The 17,269-nt window shown below is 41.5% G+C and overlaps 1 protein-coding gene and 1 long non-coding RNA gene across 4 annotated transcripts; one reads left to right on the plus strand and one right to left on the minus strand.

Annotated features, from left to right (window-relative positions):
* Nucleotides 1-32: 32 nt before the first annotated feature.
* Nucleotides 33-17,104, minus strand: tax1bp1a (Tax1 (human T-cell leukemia virus type I) binding protein 1a). Its single transcript, XM_086062906.1, has 17 exons — nt 16,962-17,104; nt 15,962-16,175; nt 12,674-12,776; nt 11,900-12,090; nt 11,645-11,800; nt 9,544-9,683; nt 9,301-9,382; nt 9,044-9,229; nt 7,786-8,037; nt 7,512-7,703; nt 7,358-7,430; nt 5,779-6,227; nt 4,302-4,388; nt 3,000-3,189; nt 2,708-2,925; nt 2,302-2,384; nt 33-1,525 (listed from the first exon to the last, which is right to left on the minus strand). The coding sequence occupies exons 2-17, from the start codon at nt 16,148-16,150 to the stop codon at nt 1,315-1,317; spliced, it is 2,802 nt and encodes a 933-aa protein (XP_085919032.1). The 5' UTR covers nt 16,151-16,175; nt 16,962-17,104; the 3' UTR covers nt 33-1,314.
* On the plus strand, nt 2,465-16,818 carry LOC147157826 (uncharacterized). Of its 3 annotated transcripts, XR_015091313.1 has the most exons (7): nt 2,465-7,675; nt 7,803-8,049; nt 8,321-8,645; nt 9,308-9,453; nt 9,570-9,695; nt 12,725-12,811; nt 15,006-16,805. It is a non-coding gene; the product is annotated as an uncharacterized LOC147157826 (long non-coding RNA). The 3 variants fall into 3 exon arrangements; XR_015091314.1 differs by having other exon boundaries at nt 7,803-8,645; nt 11,663-12,811; nt 15,006-16,818; XR_015091312.1 differs by having other exon boundaries at nt 7,803-8,645; nt 15,006-16,803.
* Nucleotides 17,105-17,269: the final 165 nt, after the last annotated feature.

Genomic DNA, 17,269 nt, shown 5'->3' on the forward strand with positions numbered 1-17,269 from the left:
TTACAAAAAAAAAAAGAATCAAATCACGTGTGCTTGGTTAAGGTCATTTATTCATGAACATTCACACAAAAACATACACACGCTCACACACTGGCCTTGTGATTTGTGTGCAATTTTGTAAAGCCTGAATAAACAACACAGTCGAGGCTCACGTAATGACAGCAGTGACATGTAGATACACGTGGACATTCATTCATGAGGTCCAATATGTATACAGAGCAAATACTGTATTTTTTAGGAGAACTTCAAATATGACCGTAACATAACAGTGGAAAACCATTGATTCAATACCTTTGATATCCAGCTTGAGGTTCATGTACAACTATGCACTTTCTCCTCACTAGTAACATAACTATGTCATAGTGTTGCCATTTTTGGCCCACTAGTACACAATTAGTAAGCTCCTGTGCTGCACTAGTAGTAATTCAGTAGATTCAAATGTCTTGGGAGTGTGGGGGGAAAATAGCCATTCATTCATTCTACCACTGAACTGAATTGTCATTCTAGTGAGGTCAAAGTACATACTAATACACACCTTGGATATCCAGGATATGGAATAGCAAAATGTGCAAATGGTCTTCAGTGTGTCAGCATCTTCGAGAGCTTCCTATCACCTGAACATAAAGTAGAAAGTGCAGTCATCGTCAGGACTAACCCAGTACAGTACACATCGCACACATTTCCATATGTACATTACATTCAGAATAAAGCCTTTTTTTTTTGTGTGCAGATAAAATGTATTACTTTATTTTTTTTAAACATCTGTTTTGTTTGTTTTTCAAACCTCTGAGCAGCGTTCTGGTTTGGAAGTCCATTCTTAGACATCTTTGCATTTACATTTAAAATGAAATATATCTGTTTGTATTTCTTTACAGCCAATACAGAGCGTGTTTTTTAAAATATTTTTTTTATTTTGAACATATACCGTTAATATCCACATGCACTACCAAAGGTGCGTCAGAGAAACAAAGATGGGCTTTAAAAAATAAGATAAAGTGGAAGCAAAGTTTTATGTGTATTGGTGTATGGAAAGCTGTTTTGAGAATTTATTGAACATCCCTGACCAGCCAGCCTACTAGTTGGGCCTTGTAGTGTAGCACAGAAGTTCACTAGTAAGGTTTAACTGCAAAAGTGACACTAGCAGTGGGAGACAAAAAAAAAGCATAAACACATAGTAGCAAAGTAGTGCATGGATTTAAAGGATATGGAATAACTGCTCAAACAGCTTGACATAACCTGTAACCTGCAAAAAGTGCCAATGATTGTACACTTAACGAAACAGACGACACCCGGACGGGGGGTGGGGGCTTCCCGTCACTCGATCTGATCGAAGTTGAGCACGTGGCCATCGAAGTGCGTGAGGACGTGCCTCTCGAACCGTTGCTGCTGGTAGTCGAGGGGGAACTGCTCGGAGCAGACGGGGCACACCTTCCAGTGGCTCTCCACGTGCTGTTCGAAGCTGCTCTGCTCAAAGTGCGGCGGGAAAATCACCTCGCACAACGGGCAGCGCTTGTGCACGTCGCTGCTGTGGGATTGACAGTTAATAAAGACCTTAGTATTTGAGTGCAGTTGAAAGTGGCATTGCTTGTATGTAGACATATTAATACATATTACTATCATGTAACCCTGTGACACAAACTACGGATTAAAACGATAAATAATAAATGTAATTATTAGTATATTCCGTTCAACCTATAAAGGATTTTATTTTTATTATTTTAAGAAAATCTGCCATTGAGATCGATTTGAACCGGAAGTCCCTCCTCCGCATGAACTTGATTGACAGGTCAAGACGAGAGCCTGCTGTAGCTGGTGAGACAAACATGTAAGCCGAAGCTAACGAAAAAAACATCTCAAACCGCGTTTAAAAGTGAAAAAATACCATCATATTTATATTTAAATCGACAAGGACAGTTATTGAGTCAAGTGAAGCAACCAAGAAACGCTAAACGGTAAGCTAAACTATGCTAAATTACCTTACTGACGCAGCGAGCTAATAGCTACGCTAAGCTATGCTAAGTTAAAAAAGAAATAGGAAAAAACGTTTCTTAATGCTAAAGCTGGTTGTCTGACATTTTCAAAAAAGTGATTTAAGGAGGTAATCTTTTATATACAAGAAGAAATATTACTGAAAGTGATGTTTTTAGTATGTTTTGAAGTGTTCTGATAAATTGAAGGTCATTAGCACACATAGCCAGTTATGCAATTTGCACCATTATGACCACCACTATTTTTTCTTTGTTGGATAAGAAATGAAAAGATGAATCTTACTGTATTTAATTCTTTGTTAAAGAAAATTACCTTGCGTCAAAGCAGAAGCTGCTTCTTGTTTCACCATGTCTGCTGGACTGATGGTCACAAGATGGCTGAGCTCCGTCACCAGACTACAACACACGTCAACAAGAACAACAGTGGTGGATTTTATATCCCAAAAGGGTCAAATAAGAAGTGCTTCAGAGTTAAGTCTGATTTATTTTACTCCTATACAACCAAATACAGTACAACATTTAAATGACATTTATAGCTCTGGTTTGCTTCTATGCAACATAATGCATGGAGAAAAAAAAAGCCAAGACAACTATATACAGGGTTTCACTTTATCTTTGTTCAGCTATCTATGCCAGCATTACATTATGACAGCTAAACTAACTACACGTTTGATTAAAAAAAAAAAATTCTTGTGGCAAATAAATGTGCATCCTCTTACATTCTGAGGCTCCTCGGGTGGGTTCTCCACGGTCTCCGGGGGGCTGGTGCTGCGTGAAGGCTGGATGCAGACCACCTCTCTGTCCCAGCCTGGCGCCACTGGGCCGGGGTTCGGATTTGGGGGGGTGATTGGAGGGGCGCATGGAGTAGCGCAAGGTGGAGCTTCGGGAGGAGGACGGCTCAGTTGCTCGGGAGTTAGGGAGGCATCCATTTCTTGGTCTAAAAATAAAGGTTTTAAAAAAATTACTCAAATAGCGATGATGGGGGGGAAAATGGTGGCGATGATGCAACACCTTGCATGGCCGCAGTGGCATAAGGATTGCCAAACTGCAGCTCTGCGGGCCTCTGTGGTACCAATGGTGGCGGCGAGGGGTCCTGTGGGTAGGGCATCGGGTACCGCATCAGCATGGGCTGACTGACCTCCGCCCCTTCATCGCGGCCGTCTTGCTCCCTGAGCCGGCTCAGGAAGCGATGCAACAACTCCTGTGCGGGGAGAAATTTAGTTAGCAAAGAATGTCAAATTGTCCCAACTTTAATTTTCTTCAACACTGTTGCTGCCCTTTGTGGTAATATGTGACGCACTAGCATTAGTAGCCTACTCATTACTGTAATGGGTGTCAGACTTGGGCTCTCCCCCCTCACCGACCTCCCTGGATGACTTCATTAGTGCTCTGTTAGCAGGTTTAACATTTAAACCAGGGTTGGCGAGGTGAAACAGACACGCCTGGCATTTGCATGGAAGAATGGCACCTGGAGAAGAGGCAGCTATGGATGTATTAATTAGTGGGGGAGGACATGAAAGAGGACGACGTGACTAAAGAGCACATGCATGTTAGGAATCATCTCTGACAACTGGGCTGGGCTATATGGCTTGAAAATTCTTTTAATGTCCCGATTTTAATAGATTTTCCAAAATTATAGTTACTTTAATTAACTCAAGTTTTGGTTTAAAAATATATATAATTTACTTTACAAATGTCAGAATACAAATCATACCAAAACAATTATCGTAAAAAAAAAATATTGTAAAATGAGCCTTCAAACTCTATGGCTCAGTCAATTGTTGCTCTTTTAAATATGGACACTAGATATAGCGGCAAAGTTGTTAATTTGGTAACCCTAATTCTAAACTGGCATCACTTTGTTTTCATGTTGTTAAAGTTAACGAAAACAAATATTATTAAACCTAACATTGAAAAATGAAATGTAATAAAAATGCAAGAGCTTTAAAAAAAAAAAGATAACTAAAACTACATTTTGCATGTTTACAAAACAAACCAAAACTAACTATAATTATTGTAAAAATGTCCTTAGTTTTCGTCTTTGTGAAGCTTTCAGGGTTTATTTTAAATGTATTAATTACTGTACAACCATCTAGACAAAAGAAGGTTGAACATTCGTGACGATACTTAGTGACCTTTGCACTCCACAAATACGCCATATGTAAGAAAAACTAATTTAAATTTAACTAAATGCAATTTTGAAAAACTAAAAAGCACACTTTCAAAACTAATTAAAAGTAACTGAATAAAAAAAAAAGACCTGAAAAATAACCCTAAATTAATCAATAAATTCAATTAACGGCCCAGGCCTACCTCCTCTAGTTGCTCCTTGTCTTTCAAAGCTTGTGCAAGGTCACGTTTCAACTCCATCACCTCGTTGGTCCGCGCTGCCATCTGTACCTAAACACACGGAGCAGGAAGTTAATAACCAGCAAAAGTGCATTTCACTCCAGAGGTTTTAGTTCAGCTTGGGAGAGCCTGCAGGGAACCTGAAAGCAAACAGTCCCTGATAACAGGAGTTTCATTGTTGATCTGTTATTGATCTTGGACCGCCAAGAAACAGGATGGCAGTAAATCTGGGAGACACTGTGGGATAGTGGTTGTCTCGTCGTCTCTCATTTCATCCTATTACCAAGATTCCAAATCCCCTCGGCTTCTCTCTCTGCTTCATGTCTGTCTGTCCGGCCCACTTTCCCAACTCTTGAATTGTGTTTGCTTTTTTTTTTTTTTTGCTCCCCCTCCCCAATTCTCTTTCATCTCCTCTGGTGCTCTCCCCACCTCTGAGGGATTTATGGTGCGGCATTAGAGGGTGAAGTTCAGGTGGGGAGTCAGCAGTACCGACTGTCTGTCTGACTCTCTGGCTTCATCCCCCTCTGTGCCTGATGTAAACAGTCGTAAAACATGGCGGTCGGCCGACATCCCCCCCGCACCCCCCCAGTCGGCCATTAAGGACACACGAGGCCCTCAACTCAGACAGGAGGTCCGATCAAAGACGGGGGAGAGCCTTTTGCTTAGAGCGCCGATAAACACGCTCGCTCTCCAAATGTCGTTAGGTTCATGTTAACTCGGGCTGTTAAGGTGGAAGGTGTGCAAGCACTGAAAAGCAGGCTCAGTTTAACCTTTGACACCTCAAACCTCCTAACTGAAATAACTTTAAAGTCAGAGTTCTGACTTTAAAGTCAGAGTTCTGACTTTAAAGTCAGAGTTCTGACTTTAAAAGGCAGAATTCTGACTTTATTAGTGCTACTATTATTCTCACTTTAAAGTAAGAATTCTAAAAAATAAAGTCAGAATTAGAATTCTCACTAAAATCTGAGAATGAAGTTAGAAGTCTGACTTCTCAGAATTTAAAGTCAGCATTCTAATTCTAACTTTAAAATGGGAATTCTGAAAATAAAGTCAGAATTCTCACTTTAAAGTGAGAATTCTGACTTTAAAATTCTCACTTTAAAGTCAGTACTGTGACAATACTGACTTTAAAGTGAGAATTCTGAGAATAAAGGGAGAATTTTCACTGTAAAATCAGATTAGAATTCTGAGATTAAAGTCAGAATAATGAGAATAAAGTCAGAATCCTGCCAAACATTTTTTTCTCTTCACTGGCCATAATCCTTTTCCGTACAATTAGTTACAACAACAATCTAACAACATCTGACAAAGAGCAAAATGCTCCATTTTGATTGACATATTGTAGTTGCAGTTGGCAGTCGTGTTTATGGGATGCCATTAGATTAGGCATTCTCTACCTAACCAGGCACAAGAGTATAAAATAGTACAATAGACAGCTCACTCTAAATCGCTCTTCCTCATTGGCCAGACGCTGTTTAAGATTCTCATTGATGGCGCACTGCTCCTTCCACTTCTCCTCCATCATTGCCAGCTCCTCCTCCACGGAGTTACTCTGCTCCCTCTTTGCCGTTTCTTCTTCTCCTCTTCTCCTGTCCTCCAGCTCCTCTCCCTCCTCCTCCTCCCCCGTCTGCTCGGCCTCGCTGCCCGCCCACTTTGTCCCGATCTCCAACCAGCTAGTCAACTGCAGGCTGTCCTCCCGCGCCATCTCCCTCCTCGCTTCTCGCTCCTCTTCCTGCTTCACATCTCCCTCCGCCTTTGCGCTCTCCGTCGACTTGTCCTCGGTCTGCTTCTCCTCAGTCTGTGTGCTGCAGTGTGTACATTCCGTGTTTTCAAGTTCAGTGCTGATTGTCAAGGTAGAGGCCTCTTGGAGGGCTCCTACGGCAATATTTCCTGCAAAAAAACACACAAATTCCTACATCAGGGATGGGCTGCTTAAATGCTGGAGGGCGCCACAATTTCTCATCAGTGCCACTCGGGGGGCCACATAGAACCACGCACTTCCTAACCAGATGTATGACAAAAAAAATGCTAGTTTAGGTATGTGCAAAATATATTTCAATTTTCATAATACATTTCTCAATGCATGTATTGAGAACCCAACAATTAAAATATTTGAACCAAACAACAAAATAACCATATACTGTGAATTTTTGCATTAAAATTGTCAGTCAAGGACAGCACAAAAATGCTAACCAACATTAAGTGCAAGAACTCATTTTGTGCATTTTTTTCTCTCACAAAAATCAACTCACTCACTCATTTATTATAATATTTATTATAAATATTATGCCTACTCATGTTGCAGTATAGTGCAGTATATGACCCAGTGTAAGTGAAACTAAGCCATTTCTGCCAACTAGGGGCTATTGGTGATATTACAACTTAAAACTCCAGTCGATGCAAATTTGCATATTTATTTATTTAATTTAAAAAATTAATCTTTTTATATATTTTTTCTAGAATTTCTTGGATTTACTCACATGTTCAGTGTTTATCAGCAATTTTTTGAAGAATTTGCACAACATTTTTTTTAAATTACATTTCTTTTTTAATTTATTTTTTCACATATTTTATTTATAATGAAGGTGCCACTCAAGTGTTGTCAGGGGCCAGCCGCCACCTACCCATCTCTCATCAAGTCATTTGTAGGATGATTATTTCTTTGGGGGGGGGGGCTCAATAACAAAAACTATCAGGATTGCCAATTTACTATTTTTCAAAAAAAGTAACTAGGGATTTTAATTCCCGCTAAGAAACTGACAACATGAGCAGAAGCATTTTCACACAATGTTTTGGGTAAGACAAAACAGAAGCCTGAAGGCCGTCAGAGTAAATTGCGGTGCAAACTGTCGACACAAGCGGTGATTTATCGGCATGTTGGAAGCTTTTGACACAAGGTATGCGCTTTCAAGTCGGTAATATTTTTCCGAGGTTGCCTTAGCTCACCTGTACAAATCTTCAACAACAAAAAACCCAAAAGGAACACTTCCTTATTAAATGTTGTTGTTGGAAATTCATACCTGCTGTGGGCGAATCAGGACTTGGCGTCATAGGCTCCAAGACTGTCTCAGTAGATGCATTTTTCTTGTGCTCCTGTGCACAGGAAAGCATATGCAAATATGTGGATGCGTAATGTTTGCTGTGTCTTTCTGGTTTCACCGCAGAGTCACTCACCGCGTGCAACTCGCTCGTGTTCAATTTGGCCACCTGCCTGCGGAGCCGCTGGCACTCTCTGTATTTTTCCTTATAGTGCTCGGCCGCCATGTGGAGGCGCAGCTTCAGCTCCTCCACCTCCCTTTGGAGCTCAGCTTCCACCTCTGAGACAATCGCCACACTAGGTGCCAGCTCTTCATTGGTCCCAACACCCTGAAACAAGACGTTTAAAACTGGAAATGAAAAATATTTCAAAACTTATTGGAAATAAGAGTTATTGTGTTGATTTACTGACCACTTCACTGTGTGCAGAGCTCCTCATGCGGTCCAGCTGGATCTCCATGTGTCGGCACTCGGCCTGCGCTTCAGTCAGGCTGGCGCGGAGCTTGTCTGCCTCCAAGCGAGCACGGTACAGCTCGGTCATGGAGTGGTCCCGGGCGCTGGCTGAGTCTCGGAGCTCGGAGGCCAGCAAGGCCGCTTGCTGGCGGGACGCGGCCAGCTGCTCCTCTGCCTGACGGAGCTGCTCATGCACACGTGCCATCTCGGCCTGGAGCGAGAGGCGAGATTAGAATAGTTTGGGATTTTTCAGGATAGTTTTTACTTCGTTTAGACTTTTGTTTTTTTTAAATTGTTTTTTACTCTGTACGTTTACTTAAAAAAAAAAAAAAGAAGTGTTTTTAGAGCAGGGTTGTTAAATTATATTTATCGAAAAATGCTTTTAGTTTAGTTTTTATTAGTTTTAATTTTATATATTGAGTTAGCATAAACTTGACATGTTTTCGTTTTTTTAATAGTTTGGGATTTTTCATGATAGTTTTCATTTCGTTTAGACTTTTTTTAGAGCGGCGTTGTAGAGCGGCGTTGTAGGGTGAGAAGCTTGGTCATCCAGGAGGGACTCTGGGTCGAACCGCTACTCCTCCACGTTGAAAGGAGCCAGCTCGGCCATCTGGTTCGTTTGCCTCCTGGACGCCTCCCTGGAGAGGTGGCATGTCCCACCGGCGGGAGGACGACCCAGGACACGCTGGAGATGTCTCTTGGCTGGCCTTGGAGCGCCTTGGGATCTCGCTGGAGGAGCTGGTTGAAGTGGCTGGGGAGAGGGAAGTCTGGGTTTCCCTCCTAAAGCTGCTTCACCTGTCACCCGACCCCAGATAAGCGGTAATGGATGGATGGATGGCGGCGTTGTTAATGTATATTTATTTATTGTAAAATTATTTTTTTGAGTTTAGTTTTAATTTTTGTTTAGTTTTAGTTTTAAATATCTAGTTAGCTTTATAAACATGTTTTTCGGGGGGGGGGGAGGGGTTCATGATAGTTTTTATTTTTGGTTTGACTTGTATTTATTTTTTAATTCTGTTTACTTTTTTTTTTATGATTTTAGAGCGGGATGGTTCATTTATATTTATTTAGTTTTTATTAGCTTTTTTTTTCTTCAATTTTAGTTATTTCATGAGCTTTCATTAGCTGTAATAACCTTGGAAAGAAGCACACAAAATCAAATACACTCCCCTGAATAGTTTTAGTCATCTAGTTAATTTGCATATGGTGACAAGTACCTTGTCAGCTTTAAGCGTGAGCATCTCTTTATCCAAACTGTCCCGCTGGGCCACGCAGCTCCTGAGCCTCTCCAGCTCCTCCTGGAACTGCGCGATTGTCACCTCCCGCTTGAGCTCCACCGCCTTCAACATCTGCAGCTCGGCGCTCAGCTTGGTGTTTTCCAGCTCGGTGCTGCGCAGATGGGCCTGCGCAAAGTGTTTACATAAACAGCTCAGATGGATAACTCTTGGTTGGTCATCGAGTGTTTATTTCTCACCTTGTAGAGTTCCTTCTCGTCCTTCAGCTGGCCGTCTAGGCTGTCTCGTTCGGCTGTCAGCTTCTTCAGACGGTCACGTAGGCTGATGAGTTACAAAGAGCGGAGGGCACAACTGAACACTCGACATTGAAAACCATCTGATGTTGAAAACTGGTATTCATTTGTTGACAAGACTTCATTTCAACAGTTCCTCACAGAGCTCAATAATGACTGATGGACGCTTGCACGCGTCCCGTCACTCACCAATCCATCTCCGTCTCTTTTTGCAGGCCTCTCTGAGTCACTCCCAGCAGATCCTCCTCAAGCTGGCGCACTCGATCCGTCAGCCTCCTCCTCACTTCCTCCCGCTCCTCCGACAGACACTGCGAGGAGCGCAGAAGCTCCTGAGGAAAAGGGTAGGTGAAGGGAAAACCGAATATCATGACATGATTCAGCAGGCTGTAAGTGAATCATGCAATAGTAATGACTGAATGACAGGTGGTTCATATATCAAGCTGTATTCCATCCATATGTTATGTTTTGCTCAACAAGAGCATTAAACTCAATTTTTACTTTTTCACAATTACAAGACAGATGCAACATAATGCTCCGATAGCACCAGAGTCACCTGTGGATGTTAAACTCACTTTCTGGAAATGTTTCAGGCTCACCATGATAAGTAACAGTCATGGTATGTTGCACAGGCATTTGTGAACAAACGTCAAGTGGCTTATGCCGTGCGATACATGTCAGTTTTCTTCACGTGGTGCGTCTCCTGAGGAAACGACTTGTTTGAACGTGTGCGTCAATCAGTAGCAAAGAGCAATAAATCAAGCGAAACTAAAATCAGTTACACCAAATGAGAGCTCTTCCATACCCTCAAATGTAATTTTTTACAGTGCATGCACATGCACACACATAGATGTGCTAGTTAAGGACAAAGGAACGACTGTAAACTCCGGAGTGGACATGCACACAGTTAAAGCCCAGAGGCCATGTCTCGAACATCTCTATGATTTTTTTTTTTTATGGCTGCTGTTTGGAAAGCACTTAAGCAGTTCATAAAGACCTTATAAAAAGTGTAGTCATAAAATTAGCAGCCACAAAAAATGTACTTAGCATCTCATGTAAAACTCAATAGGATATTTTCATCAGGCGTGACATGCCCACTGTAAAAGAAACGTGGACGCCCGCACACACAGGTTATACATTTACGTATGGAAAATGGAGTTGAATTAAAAGCTGAGTGGTAATAACAGAGTGTGCGCGTAATACCCCGTAATTTATGGCGATTTTGCCCTTCGTAAAAAGAGCAACTTAAATAGTCTAACTCAAAGCAGCCTCTTACTTTTTGGGCCTGCACCGGACAGCGCCACTAGAGGGCGATAGTACACAAGAATCAAAAGTTGATAAATATGATCCCAACTTCCAGCCAAACCAGTTTGTCAAATCAGCAATCAATAGTAATAGTAACCATGGAACAGTAGCAAACATTTTAGCAGCTTTACCAGTGTACATTTTAAAAATATTTTTCTGACAAACCTGTTTTAATTAACAGTCAACCCAGTTTGACAAATGTTAGTATGCATTTCAGTATTTGACTTTGTATTTGAAAAGAAAGTGAAACCGACATGCCATTGCGTGACTGAGGGGTGTTTGTCCCTCAGCTTGGCCATGGTGGTTTTGTGGACTAAACCCCCCTCATTCCACACATGGCCGAAAAGGGTTTGCGAGCATAATGAGCGTTTGTGTACATGTGTTTGTGTGCGTGTTGGGGAGCCCAAGTGGACCTGGAGCGCACGTTTGACGTCATGTTTGTTAACTCTGTGGCTGCGATGGCATCGTCCCCGACGCCAGATGCCCGGGAAATCGGAGTGGCAATTTCGTTCTACCCCACTGAGCCGGGTCGTTAAAGTCGCAGACAAAGACTGCCGTGCACGCACACACAAGAGTTAAACAGACACACTCATGCTGTAACTAATTGTGTGTCTCTTGAGCATGGATGCAGATTATTCATAAATCCTTTGAAGAGTTCAGACCTGTGATCACTGGTGAGGAACCGGCTCCAGCTAGATAACGTGCGTGTCTTGTGTACACACACTCAATTTCGTCACCTTCATTCTTGCATAAGGCTTCTGTTTGTGAAAGATTTACAGCAGCATTTTTGTTGTTGTTTTTACTACCGTATCGCATGATCAAAACGAGCAGTTTGAGATTGTAAAGTGGCACAAAATGTTCTTATTTCAGACCTGATGATCAATAAAAAAAAAATCAAGTCTTTGTTCAGCTGCTGACTGCTGATTTTAAAGTCCATATCAAGTTTACACTGACTAATAATTGCACATTTGCAGTTTTAATATCTGACCTGGTTGTGTGTGCGCAGCAAGGAACACGTCTCCCTCTCCTGCTCCCGCTCCCGAGAAAATCGCTTCTGCTCCTCCTGCAGCTGCTGCTTTTCCTCCTGGAGGAGCCGCATGGCCTTCAGTAGCTCCCTTTGCTCCTGCTGCACCTCCTCCACACGCTGCCAAACCATAATAATGATTAAGAGATGAAATATGTAGAGTTTTATCATACAACACGGTGTGGTGTGTGTCCAATGCTGAATAGATTGCATTCCTACCTCCAGCAGGCCAGTCTTAGTGGTGACCACCAGAATATCGGAATTGCTCTCATCTTCACTGACAGTCAGCAGCTCCTCAGTGGGTGTGGCTGACCTGAACTGGAAAGGTGTGCTGGCCCCTCTTACGTCGCCGCCATGTGTCACGTAACAAAACTGATAGAATTCCCCATCAGACTTGGGAACATAATAACCTAGAAAATAGAACAAATAGTGCGTTACTAAACCACAAATTGCTGTCATATTTGAAACCTTTGGTTGTCTTTGATATATACAGAATTAAATTTTGGATTGATTTGATCTGTGACTTGAAGGTCTTTCACTCGCCTGGTTCGCCAATAGAGACGTTAAGTGCAGGAAATCCATCTGCATACCGCGTTTACTGACTAGTGACACGCCACAGCATGCGCTCATATTTTCATTGTGCAATATCTGACCATTCCAGGCACAGTAAAACTCGTTTGCAGGCCCTTACTGTGAGTGTGTGTGTGTGTGTGTGTGTGTCTGTGTGCACATGTGTAGGAGTGAGTGTGGTTTCAGAGGTGATTAGGTCCCAGGCCGACATGTGCGGTTATGTTTCCTTATTAAATAAAAGTGCTGCTTTTTATATGCATCATAAAATTCTGAAGTTACTTTGGAAAAGCCTGGGTCTGCATATGCTGGCTTAAATGTGTGTGTGTGTGTGTGTGTGTGTGTGTGTGTGTGTGTGTGTGTGTGTGTGTGTGTGTGTGTGTGTGTGTGTGTGTGTGTGTGTGTGTGTGTGTTCAGCTTCTGTACCTTGAAACACCACAGTCCTGTCCACAGTACTTCCTGGTTCATATTTTTCAGGCATGGGGGACCACAGGAAGGTGTAGTAATCCCTAGCTGTGCTCCAGCCCACCTGAGGACACACCACGTGCAGGGAAATGTGCAAGAGTAAGTAGATGTTATATATTCAGTAGTCACATTCGGTCACGAGAGCGCCACAGAGATGATAGAGCAGTGTTTTGCAATCTTTATTGCGCCAAGGCAGCCATTTAATAGATTGGGGTGAATCTCTGCGTGTCATATCGATAATCAGGGAAGATAAATGTGAACATGTTGGAAGTCAGACAAGTTTAGGGACCTCACACTCACACAAAATGTGTCACGCTCGTGATAAAAAAAGAAAGAGGAAGCAGTTCATGGAGTGAATGGCGAACGGCATGTAAAAAAGCCACTGACAGTCATAGAAAAGAAAAAACTATTTTCCACTTTTCAATCTTGTTTTTGTTGTTTTATTGTTTGAGGCATTACAAAAGCGAAAAATATTGGCCGCAAAATTTGACATTTGTCTTTTCACAAAATCCACTATTTGATAAGAAGCCAGCGTTTTTAACGAAATCAACCCATGTTTTACTGCTGATTACAAAAGAACAGAAACCAACAGAGACAAATCTTCTTCTTTTTTTGGTTAAAAATAGTTTTTTTTTTTTAAGATTTTGTGTTAATATTGTCATAGGATATGATACTGTATTATTCAGTGGGTCTTGAAAGCTCAGTCAAAAATGCTCTAAAACTGGAAAAGAAGGAAGTAATAAACTTCCTTTATCAATATATGGATTAGCATTCAAATGTGTGCGTGTTTTTTTGTTGGCCCACAGTTTAAACTCAAATTGTGGAAATCAGGTAGGCCAAATAAAACAACGGCCATGAAAAGAAATAGCCATCTCTGGAGAAGTAAATACAAAAACTACATGAAAAAATGAGGGCAAAATGGAAACTAGAGATGCGCGATTACTGGTGCCAGGTATCTGGGCCAATACCCAGCCTTATTTTAAGGTATCGGTACTTGCAATGGCGGCCATGCTGCTTGTGGCCGTTTTACAGTCAGGAACTAGAAATTAGAAGAATAGAAAATTCCCATTAATTTCATGCAATTTTAAGGAGAATGCTATGTTGAGATATATAGCACTTTTTTTTTAATTATGTTTTTTTTGTTTTAATGTTATGAAAAAAAGTACTAGTAGTATCAGTGTCTGTGACTACTCAAGAGTTGAGTGCTCATTCTGGTAAAGGTCTGAAAAAAAGTGATATCGAACATCCCTAATGGAAAACACACCAGCTTCTCCACTGTCCCTGCCCCTGTTTGGCTCTCTAAAAAGAAGGGCAGCTGGGGTGGGAGGGGTCTGGAGTGTGTGTTGCTGGAGGGGAAAAAATGAGGCAAAGAAAAGGTGACCATTTTACACAAAATAGCAAGTGAGACGTAACCCAATGGACTGCATGTGTTGCTAGGTGGCAGATGATGAAATTTGGAACCTCAACTTGGGTCATAAACCTGTTGCTCCAAACGCACGCACGCATGCTTGTGCTGAATCGAGCGGGCGATAACCACTTTGATAGATGTGAGAAAAAAATGTGGCAACACAAGAGTTTCTCACTTGGAGAGAAGCTGCGTAGTAGTTGGTGACATGTCACGAAATATGTGACATGAGATAACACTATTGTGGAAGCGTATTCACCTTCTTTTTAGTTGAATATATAAATATATCTTTAAAGTTGTGCAATAATTCACAGACTTCGAGTTCATCTAAGTGAGAATTGAAAACAAAATCTAAATTTACTAACACCACGTGTATGTTTCGCTTTTACAATTTTGTGATGTTACCTCAAGAATATTGTGATGAATTTATCACCGAAGCAGAACCCGCGCCACTGTCCGTTCTGCCCTGGCCCGCGATGGCCTCCCGCCAGCTCGGCTTGTCCGCTCACGCGTGTTCGCAGAACAGCGAAGAGACATAAATAATTTTGCTAATTGCAGAGTGAAGTTGACTGACGTTCGCTTCGGTATGGTGTGGCATTCCAGCGCTGCAGTGATGTTATAAAGTAATCACAGGCACGGTGACTATCAATCATTGAGCCAAGGTGTGAGGGAACAGCGCGATGACACCTAAATTACACACTTGCGCCATGGGTTTCTCCCAACAAACATGCCACGACCAAAATCCACCACGGGGCTTTTTAGACAGCTGTTGGCTTCATCACATTTAAACTAAATCAACATTTGAACAGAGAAATATGTTAAAGGGTTGATAGGAAAATTACTTGAAGACAAAAGTTGACAAGAGTGTACAATACTGTGTGTTTATAGGCCATCCACTCAGATACACGGCAGGTTGTGAATACGTTCAGCCACTAGGAGGCGTCGGTGCACAACTGAATTCAAGCAAGTCAAGTCTGAGTCATCTCTGTATCCTGCCAACTTCCACTCTCTCTCACAGAAACAGACGTGAATTGTACTGAATGTTGTTGGGAATGTTGTTTAATACACAGACAACACCCAGATCTTCTAGAATCATGCGAGGGCACAGATAGACATCAGGCCCTAACCATCAGACGGGTTTAATTAGCACGGATTACGACAAAACCATTTTCCAATCGACTTTTTCCAAATAAACTTCCAACAACTTTACTCCTTTTTAATTGAGCGGGTCGATTTGAAGTCGACGTCTTAAAACAACAATAAACTGTTTGCCTTTTGACTTTATTGGGACATTTAATTTCTTGCTTTGCATTTCCTGTTAATTAAGTCTAAGATTGTGTAGGTTTGATACGAGAGTAAATGGGAGGGTGGTGAGGAGGAAGTAGAGATAAGATTGATGAGAGGGGCACAAATGGGTAATGGAAAGAGGTCCTAATAAGAATCAAAACCAAAGCTTGTAATGAAGTTTCAGCAGCGTAGTGACGAGCGGAGCCATTGGTAAGAAGGCAGATGTTAATGTGCAAATTGCTAGTGTAAATGAATGCCAAAGATCCATTAAGTATTATGTACAATTTATAATTGGATTTTTCTGGGAATATTCCACAATTGTCATGGATAACATCAAACGAGATTCATCACACTGAGAATCTAAAGAACATACCATGTGATGCTGGAAGAGAACAAATAATTTTCCATTTATTTCTATGGGAAAAATAGATGAAGAAAAAGAAAATGGAAATGTCACCAGTTGACCAGTGATCTGCTTTGTTCCACTGTTAACAAGGTAGACTGAAGACCTTCCCAATATGTAATTGTTCCACTAAATTACTGAACATAAGATTTACCTTAAAGATGCCCACCCAGTCCTTAGGGTGAGGTGTGATGTGCGGGGTGAGAGTGTAGCGACAGTCTAGGGGTGCCTGAGGAAGGAAACTTTTGCCAACATTTTGGAAGATAACATGGGCAAAGTTGGACGTTTCCATGATGCTGACGCTGCTGCCAGGTGAGGAATCGACTACCTGGAACGAGGACATTGTATCTACCGCTCACTTCATTTGCCTGTGGAGGAAAAGGACAGCGAGGATCAGATTATTTTACTTTTTGACTTACAATGGCTTCAAGTGTCTAACAGGTCAGATGTGGCACATTTTTCCTTAACTTCTGTTCAAAACTAGTCATCCATCATGAAAATAGATAACTAAATGCAATTATTGAATATGATGGGTTGATCATTTGTCCCAAGACAAAAACAAGGTTGACACAGCTGCTGTCATGAAAGTCAACATGTATGCGTTCTTTAAGATGTCATGCACATTATTGTACAACAAAGCAAAAGATAAAAGGACACTTCCTTTGCAGCGCTCTCACGATATTTGCATTATTTTACTTGGTTGTTTTGCATTGCTATTACTGCAATAAATAATATTACCACTGCAGTACTATATATCCATATTAATGTGTATTTGTTGCTGTGATCTTCAGAATCATTAGAATGGAAGCAGTACTTTGTATCCACAGTAAACGTATCAATAAAAAGCTGATGTAAACAAATGAGAAGTTAAAATAAACATTTGCTGGACAGCCTAGTACACAATCCTGAACCATTGTTATTTGTGGCTATGGCAACTACCATACGCGTACATAACTCTGAGGACATCGGATCTTGACTAGGTACGCAATCGTCTCAATTATTGCAGCTAAGCAGCTAACATTAGCCTGAGAACAGGCCATGTCGTGTCAAGTCATTAGCTAGCTAAAACATTGCACTAGTGACGAGGCTAGCACAGAGAATGGCTCAACCGACAACATCACGGGTGCCAAATTGGCTTAAAAATTAAACAGTACCCATTTTAAAGAATTCCGTGTGAGGAAAAAAGGGATTATCTCGCGGACAGAGAGTTGTTTTGGCCCCTGTCCTGTCTGCGATGTTGTGAAAGCGCAGACGATGATGATGAGGATGCGCCGCTTCCTGAAAGACAGCGATGGACAACTTCCGGGATGAGGAGGTGACTACGGATGCAGAGGCTGCAGAGAGATTGATAAAAACGAAGGTAAAAATCAATGAAATATTTATTTTGTTGTTGTTAATATTCATGTTAATCCAACCTAAAGCAAATAATATAAAGTAAATTACGAATATTTGGGAGTATTCG

The sequence above is a fragment of the Leptonotus elevatus genome, chromosome 19 (assembly GCF_054856555.1).
Source record: "Leptonotus elevatus isolate MCC_2025b chromosome 19, RoL_Lele_1.0, whole genome shotgun sequence".
NCBI lineage: Eukaryota > Metazoa > Chordata > Actinopteri > Syngnathiformes > Syngnathidae > Leptonotus > Leptonotus elevatus.